A 9,414-nucleotide genomic window follows, 5' to 3' on the forward strand; every position below is an offset into this window, starting at 1 on the left:
CAGTGACTGTAACATCGAGCATATTTTGCAGTATTAAACACGTATTTATACCGATTTCATCAGGCTCCGAAAATTCTTCAAAAAGAACACAAAGAATGGCCTTCTCAGCTGCCATAGTTGCAACTCTTGCGTCATCAGAACAGAGTGTTCAACACACCACCGTTTCCGTTTAAAAAACGTTTTGCACCGTTTTGTCGGGGCTGAACGCAGCCCAGTTCGAACGCCATTTAAAACAACCACTTGGTGTCACTAGTGGCGCAGAAATTACTCACTTCACCTTCAAAAAACAAACAAAAAAAAACAACATAATTGTTAAAATAAATTGTTAAAAGTGCTTAAAGTCTGATGTACATAACAAAGCAAGGACAAGTATTCCACTTGCATTATACATTGTGCATGGATGACATTAAATTTAAAGCAGTCTTTAGCAAATCTCCTGTTAATTTCAGTAGGCCTAAAATCCCACCTTTCCTGTGGTCCTGCAATGTCAGTTTTTTTTTTTTGTTTGTTTTAATCCAGCTCTAGGTGTGGATTATCACTGAGAAGAAAGTTATTCCTTTACACCTTTTACGCATTATACATTGTGCATGGATGACATTAAATTTAAAGCAGTCTTTAGCAAATCTCCTGTTAATTTCAGTAGGCCTAAAATCCCACCTTTCCTGTGGTCCTGCAATGTCAGTTTTTTTTTTTTGTTTGTTTTAATCCAGCTCTAGGTGTGGATTATCACTGAGAAGAAGGTTATTCATTTACACCTTTTACACTGGTAATTATCCTCATTAAATCGAACCGGATTCATTCTCCTGATGTACAGCCAAGCCATTTGAGGAGATAAAAAATTAATTAGAAATAGCGACAGAAAGCAGATTATGTTTGATGAATCTCAATGAAAAGAAAAGCTGAGCTAGACATTTTCTGTTAGCACAACCAAAAGGAAAATCTTAGATTGCTGGTTATAGGCTTATCATCCGGTGTTTGTTTGTGCGTGTGTGGATTGATGAGGTCTGTGCTTTATTTGGAATAAACTCTAACATGATTTATGGTTCTGCACTTAATCTATAGTAAAGACACATTCATTGTTCAGAGAATGTGAAGTGGTTTTGCCCTTAAACTGATTATAGGAAAATCTTTCTATCATAGATCACCGTGTGTATGTTTAGACATACATTGTTTTTGTGTGGTCTGTTTAAAATCCAGATGTATGACAATGATTATGTATTTCTTGACTCCTTTGTTGTACTTTAAAAACATACAGTGGAGTCCTGCTTCAAATCACTGCTCACCTGCGGATGACCTCTAGAATGAGATCTCTACCTCTGGAACAGCACTGACTCTCTGCCAATCATCTGTGTGGTAATTGAACTCAGAGGTTCAAAAAGCTGGCACTAAATGGAGGTCGGTAATATTAGGTAATTGGTTCTGAGGTGTAAGGGATGGAAATAGTCTTGATTACATTAAGGGCTTAATGGCTCCCAATGTGTCACTCAGTCAAAAGTCGGCAAGCAGGTGCACTTGAAGAAGATCCACCACTTACAGTTTTGCTCACTGGTTATCACCAAGGACAACTCGATTATGAATTCATACATGGTGGATCTCAAATAAAGAAAGGGAAATTAAAATTTAGCAAGTATCATGAATTATTTCAGAGACACTTGGGCTAGATTAAAAATAAGAAGAGTGTGGATGAATAGTTCCAGTCAAAACATTCGCACACTGTCCCAGCAGAAGGGCTAAGGGATTTTAAGAGATTAAACTTTAAATCTGGAAAGCAATTTCTTTTTCATGAGGCAAGAATCAAGACAGATGGTCATTTTGTTTTTGGAAATTCACATTCTCCTTTTTTTCTTGCATGTTCTTATTTCTTAAATGTCTGTCAGCTCAAAGAATCACTCACAGCACAGGTGGTTTTGTCATCTATTTATTATTCCCTTTTATTTGTTTTTAATTATATTTTATTATTATTATTTATTTTTTGATTTTTTTACAACTTTTTATTGTTGATTTTATTTCTTATTGATGGTATAATTATTTTATGATTATTTTAAAATCCTTTTTATATTAAGCACATCGAATTAACATTGTGTATGAAATGTGCTTGATAAATAATAATATTAATAATAATAATTATTATTATTATTGTTATTTTCAAACTCAATCATTTATTTTTAGTGCATAATTGTATTTTTGCTTTAGGTATTTATTTTTGGACTTATTCATCTCAGACTTGACCAGAGTTCACTAAACAGAATGATGTCAAAAAAAATTGGGCAACTCTAGAAGGTAAATAAAATAAAAAAATGCTATACATTAATGCCAGAGTCTTGGTATGGAAAACGAAAACACATGAAACCTGCTGTTTCTATTTGAAAGCCAATATTTTCTTTACTTGAGAGTCTAGTCCACTAATATATCATAATGTGTTTCATAAGAGTATAATAAGAGTACTCATAATACTCATAAGAGTATTAAACCTCATAATGCATAATTTGAAATTTTGCCCCCCAAAATCATTAGTTATTCAAACTACTTTTCATAGCAAAACCTTAACCAGTGCAAAAATACACATTTAATTACAATTCAACAAATGTGCATTTAGCTCACAGAATCAAAAACAGTAAAGGAATAGAAATTAAAATAGATCACATGAAAATAAACGAAAATAAAAGAAAAAGACAATACCCCCCACTCACAAATAAAACAATTCAATGCGACTCGTGAAATCCAGAAATGTCTTAATCTGACTAAATGTATTTATTTATTACATTGACATTTTTATTTATTACATTGGCATTTATAAAATGTTCTTCCGTTTCTAACATGAAATGATCGAATCTAGTCAAGTCAAGATACTTAAAAGCAGGGGTGCCCAAACTCGGTCCTGGAGGGCCAGTGTCCTGCAGAGTTTAGCTCCAGCTTGCCTCAACACACCTGCCTAGAAGTTTCTAGTATGCCTAATAAGAGCTTGATTAGCTGCTTCAGGTGTGTTTAATTAGGGTTGGAGCTAAACTCTGCAGGACACCGGCCCTCCAGGACCGAGTTTGGGCACCCCTGCTTAAAAGTATCCCAGAAAAAATATAAAAAATATCAAAATGTAGTTTGTTTTATGTTTGAGCCAGACTATCTCACCCATGCGTTGCGTGACGTCGCCGGTCACATGGCGAGCGTCAGCTGTGTTGCAGGAAGTGAAGCAGTCATGGCGACGCCTGTAGCGTTACTCTCTGAACCTGTGCTCGGATGGTCTATTTTCACTATTGTTTTACTGGTGAGATACATGAATTATCCATTAGAACTTGTATTTACTAGTATTACGTTGTTAGACGCGGTATTCCCGCGTATATTCCGTCACGTGTTATCCTGCTCGAAATGTATCTTTGTACTAGTAACATATAGCACACAATAGACCTATCTAACTATTTTGGTTATATACGTAATATCATAAACCTGTTGATGTTTACAGTTACGGTATATTTATAGACTTTTACTGAATTGTCACACTGAACTGTTTTACTAAAGTACGAAGAAATAGACCCTCAAATTTCAATAATATCGTGCAGTTTAGATTCAAGTACAAGTGCATGTAAGCAAATGTATTATTTAATTTTATTGCCATAATTATATGGGTCACAAATATCTAAGCCACAAGTGATTGTTTGCATGGTTCATAGATATAGACATATTTCAGATATGAAGGTATTAATATACATTGATAAGTAATTGTAGGTTGATTCCCCCCAAAAATAGAAACACAGCAACTCTGGTACTGTTATTAATAGCTTTGTTTGTTTGAGGCGGGACTATCTGTTTGGTGACCAATGGCTGATGAGGGGAGTGTTCAGGAAATGTTATTATTTTATGTTCAACACATAAACCTGTTGATGTTTACAGTTACGGTATATTTATAGACTTTTACTGAATTGTCACACTGAACTGTTTTACTAAAGTACGAAGAAATAGACCCTCAAATTTCAATAATATCGTGCAGTGTTCAGGAAATGTTATTATTTTTGCAAGATATACATCACCTTTAAATATGTCATTTGTTTTTATTCTACCTGGTCGAGGTGTTTAATTGAAGTGCCGCCAGAGTCTTAATCTTCTAATTAAAGTGCATCCTGCTCAAGTTTAACAAGTGCAAAGAGAGCAGTATTTCCTGTTATATAATCGGTTCGGCGCATCCTGATTTAAATGCAGAGCATTGGGTCATTATCTGACCAACAATTCAGGCAGAATCTAATACGCACAGGGCTCTTAATTGATCCTGTCTGAAAACAGCATCCCGTAATCACAAGATCATTTTAGCTGCGTCCTGAGAGCTTCTAGAGGATGTGTTTGGAATACGACCTTTCACTCTGAAACAAGTTCCTCTTTAAAGTTGGACTCTTATTAGTTTTTTTGTTTTGTTTTTAATGAGATACAACGTAATGCTTTTCAGAGACAACTGTCTCAGAGGCTTCTAAATCTGTAGGCAGGTCTTTCCTCTTCTTTCTAACAGAGGAACTATTGGCTGCTAGATCAGAAGTGCAATACAGAATCTTAATAGCACTTGTATGGCCTTTAAAGTATGAAAAGGCCAGCTGTATGATATAAGTATAACACACATCGGTTTGACACCAGCGAGATTTAGGCCTGTTAAAATAGTGTCACACAACTTTAACACAATTATTACAAATGATCACAAATATCAGGCCTCTTGTACATTTTCTTTGTAACACTTAAAAAAAGCCAGCTTTTGTTTTTGTATGTTTGTGATTATGAACAGGGCTTGATATATGGGTTGGTGGTGATTTACTTTTGAATTTTATTTGGTTACTTTTTGTGAAATTTGTATGATTATAAAAATGGTAATGGTAAAATGTGTTTTATTTTTATTTTTATGATATACATGTGAATGACAAATGTATGACTAGCTGATATCTCTAATATTCGTACCTGGTTTTGTTTTTAATGAGATACAACGTAATGCTTTTCAGAGACAACTGTCTCAGAGGCTTCTAAATCTGTAGGCAGGTCTTTCCTCTTCTTTCTAACAGAGGAACTATTGGCTGCTAGATCAGAAGTGCAATACAGAATCTTAATAGCACTTGTATGGCCTTTAAAGTATGAAAAGGCCAGCTGTATGATATAAGTATAACACACATCGGTTTGACACCAGCGAGATTTAGGCCTGTTAAAATAGTGTCACACAACTTTAACACAATTATTACAAATGATCACAAATATCAGGCCTCTTGTACATTTTCTTTGTAACACTTAAAAAAAGCCAGCTTTTGTTTTTGTATGTTTGTGATTATGAACAGGGCTTGATATATGGGTTGGTGGTGATTTACTTTTGAATTTTATTTGGTTACTTTTTGTGAAATTTGTATGATTATAAAAATGGTAATGGTAAAATGTGTTTTATTTTTATTTTTATGATATACATGTGAATGACAAATGTATGACTAGCTGATATCTCTAATATTCGTACCTGCATTCTGGTCCAAACATAATCAAATAAATAAATGAATAAATAAAATTAGTTTTTGATTTGTACATAGACAGAATTAATGTTTGTATACAAAACTAATTTTAAGCATTTAATCCAAAGCCTTTAGGTTCAGAAATCATGAGACTAATTTAAATTGATTATTTTGATGCAAATCTCAGTGTCCCCTGTATCTTCAGGTCATCTTGGCCTTCTGCTGGGTTTATATTCGGAAATATCAGAGCCGGCAGGAGAGCGAGGTTATCTCCACCATCACTGCGATATGCGCTCTGGCCATTGCGCTCATCACATCAGCCCTTCTTCCTGTTGATATCTTCCTAGTGTCCTTCATGAAGTACCCCAATGGCACTTACAAGGTAACCATATTCCTGTACAGAAAGGTTGTTCGTTGTTCAAACTCAGATCTGTGCTTGATTCAACCCTGAAGCTCCATTATCCAAATTCTTGATCCATTGTTAATTTTTTCATTGTTCATAAGCTAAGTAATTATAAGAGACTAAGAGCTCTTCACAATAAGTGATTTGGATGTCTGTAATGAGTCTTATTGCTATTAGTAGTTTACTCTCACCACTTGTGAAAACAATGGCATTTCTTTCCTAAAACATCCCATTATTCAATCAAACGCAATAAGAAGAGAGATCAATACGTCAGGTTTGAGTTCACAGATTGAATTGAGCACGTCTGTCTTTTACTTTGAGACTCAAATGGTCTAATGAGACAGTGGTTACTATGGCAACTGAATGGCATAATTAATGAGACCACGGGCCCACCATTCTTCCTTATGGATAATGAATAATTAAGCGTAGAATTACCTCCTCTGACATGAGATCTTTAATGATTGCTTCACTTAGAACTTCCGTGTAACTTGGTTCCTGCATACAATGAAAGCACATTATGACCTGAGCCTATCAATTTGTAAAATGGAAAAAGTACCCTTACCAAAAGTAATTTAGACAACTTTTGCAAGTGTTCTGAAGTCAAATGGCAGACTGAAATTTAAGCTGTTATTCACTGTTAATTTGGCACTTTTCTGTAGCTCTCAAATCTAATTTGAACTGCCACATATTCAGACTCGTTTGCAATATATTAGAACTAAAGGCAATTTGAAAATGTGCACAAATGAGATACTCTAGTTACGACGAAACTTAAACAATTCTGTAGTATGGATCCATATAGATGTCGTAAGATGCCTTTTTTCAATCTGGATCACAACAGTGTCTGCCTTTCATTTACTTTTTGAATAGGAAAAGCACCTCTGCATAATCTCTTCTCTAAAATGAAAATCATAGGGGTTTACAACAACTTGAGGTTGAAGAAATGAATACAGTATTTTAATTTTTGCACTAACTGTGGCCTGATACTTTTAATTCCGGTATTTGTATTCGATTACATTACGGTACTATGAATGTACGGAGGTCTTTGCAAAACACATGGATTGTTGTGTAGATTTGGGTGAGATATGAGGTTATTTCCATTGTTTAATAGTCAAACATGTTTTGACTATCAACAGTTGTCCGCAGATACGGTTGATCTATAAATAAATACATTAGAAATATCACAGAACACACCAGCAGTATATTCACCAGGCAGTGTAAATCACTACTCAAGTGTGTATTGTCCAGAATAAATTGAGATTGCTGGCCTGGTTTTCATTTGAGATAGTGATCAGCCCTAGGATTGTTAAAAAGGGCTTGTAGAGGTCAAGACTAGATATAACTTTATAAGAATTAGATGGGATTCATTACTGGTTTCATTTCGTTAATTGGAAGTTGAGGGTTTTGAAGTGTTCTGAAGAAGACAGACTTGCTCGATCATATCAGAGATCATCTGACTAGGCAGAGGAGGTTAACCTAAAGAGATTCTCAGTGACTCTGTCGGGTTAATTGGATCTCTGATGAAGCTGCTGATCTTTCTGTACCACCCTTCCTTAAAACACTTTAAAATTCATAGATTATCTTGAGTCACAGAGCACTGTAGTGTAATGTAGTGAATAGATCAGCACTATACACAGAGGTCATGTGAATTGGAGTGAAGCAGAGACTGTTTTATTCTTACCTTTATAATCTGAAAAGTCCATTCAGAAAAAAAACCTGATAGTACTTGATAATACCAAAATGTGCAATACTAGAGCCGTTTTGTAAACAGATCACACGTTTCATTCTTACAATCAATGACAGCGCGAATATGCAAGTACCGTTAGGAATGTACTGTACAGTAAGAAACGTCAATTTTTGAATACCCCGGATTAATTAATTGTTGTTAATTGTTATGCGTAGTGTGAAATATAAATCAAGATAATCCAGGCATAAAAAATGCCTAGGGTTAATTATTTCAAGTTTTAAAAACCCTATATAGCAGTTTAAAAAATCTATAATTATTAGGTTTATTAGTGGGGTTTACTAAGGTAAACTATTGCTCATGTAGATTTTTACAAGTATTAAACATTTGTGCAACGAATATAAATACTATCTCAAATTGTGCAACTTGTGAGTACAGTTGTGTTTTTATTTATGTAAGTAAGACCTAATGTGGGGTTAAAATTGTTGCATGTTTCCAGATAATTAAATTGATTTTGAGCCACAAATAAACATAAAGAGAATCACAAATATTAAATATATTAAAATGTATAAAAGAATAAAAAATAAGATATTCAAATAAATCCACAAATATGTTTTTATGTCGCAAACACAACTTTGCCTGAATACACTCTTTCTATTTGTGGATCTCATTCTATTTATTTGTGAATTTGTTTAATATTTGTGAATCTCTTTACATTTATTTGCGGCTCAAAATCTATTCATCTGGAAACTTGCGACAATTCTTACCCTTACCCGAGCTATACAGGCCAAGAATATCCCAGAAATGCAAAGTTTTGCTATCGACTTGTATAAAACTCGTTTGCCCTTGTTATAGAGTGCAGAACAGTATTTATTCTAACTGTTCTAGGAAGATTACAGCAGATTCTGATGAAATACGCTCACCCAAATGGGTGGGAAAATGTCGTTTGATAATCGTTCTGAAGCTCGCTGTGATTCACGACACATAATAAATCAGGCAGACAGGTGCTTTTTGTTGTAGGAGGTTGAGATGGAAGGAGCCATCAAGTCTTGGATAAACACGTAAGATTATGGCAGCGATCTCCTTGGCTCCGGCCTTCCGGTAATCCGTTTTTCTGATGTGACGATCAAATGTATCTCTTCCTCCAGTCGAGTAAGCTGGCTTAATGGGTAGAGGAACCTTCCCGACTAAACATCTTCTTAATGCAGCCTGTGCACGTAGGACTCTGTAGGTTTATTTCTGTTTCTCTGCCCTAAAGAGATTACGGCAATGATTGACAGGCCTGGGTTTGGCTAATGAGGATGCACTCTCAAATGCTAAACTTGTCGCAGTGCTAGAGTTTTCTTGATAAATTGTTGTTAAATCAGGCTTGTTTTGTTCCGCAGATCTTTGTTATTCTGTGGGTGTTCTTTAGAAACCCACAAAGCTGATATGCTTAAACCAGGAGACAGATTTGTGGCACCTACAGAGGCCTCAAGAAGTATTTGGACATTTAAAAGATCCCAGTTTTGTTTAGTGTGTTGACTAATTTTCTAGTGAGATACTGTCCCCTTTCTCCCTTTTTTCTTTTTTGAATAGCCAGTATCCTTCTATAAAGGAAGCATATTGGACTTGGGATTTATTTTAAAGGCTTTATTATAAATAAATAAACTAATATAATTTTTAAACTTCGTGTTACTGTATGTAACATTATCTGGTCATTTGTTATCTGATGCAGTGACAATTTTTAGCCACACTACCAATTTAAAAGTTTGTGGTCAGAAAGATTTTTTTTTTTTGAAAGAAATTAAATGTGTTTATGCGTTTTAAAGTAAAAAAACACATTATTTTCCACATACTGTACATTATTGTTTCTCCTCTATGCCCCGCCT

General features: G+C 34.7%; 1 protein-coding gene across 1 annotated transcript in view; it reads left to right on the plus strand.

Annotated features, from left to right (window-relative positions):
- Window positions 1-3,123: 3,123 nt before the first annotated feature.
- lmbrd1 (LMBR1 domain containing 1) overlaps window positions 3,124-9,414 on the plus strand; it is a 107,966-nt gene continuing 101,675 nt past the window's right edge. The window contains exons 1-2 of the mRNA XM_016456540.1: window positions 3,124-3,262; window positions 5,665-5,841. Of these exons, the coding sequence (XP_016312026.1) occupies window positions 3,155-3,262; window positions 5,665-5,841 (285 nt within the window). The 5' untranslated portion in view covers window positions 3,124-3,154. The remainder of the gene's footprint in view (window positions 3,263-5,664; window positions 5,842-9,414) is intronic.

Source organism: Sinocyclocheilus anshuiensis, unplaced genomic scaffold (genome assembly GCF_001515605.1).
Source record: "Sinocyclocheilus anshuiensis isolate Anshui unplaced genomic scaffold, SAMN03320099.WGS_v1.1 scaffold407, whole genome shotgun sequence".
In the NCBI taxonomy this organism is placed as follows: Eukaryota; Metazoa; Chordata; class Actinopteri; order Cypriniformes; family Cyprinidae; genus Sinocyclocheilus; species Sinocyclocheilus anshuiensis.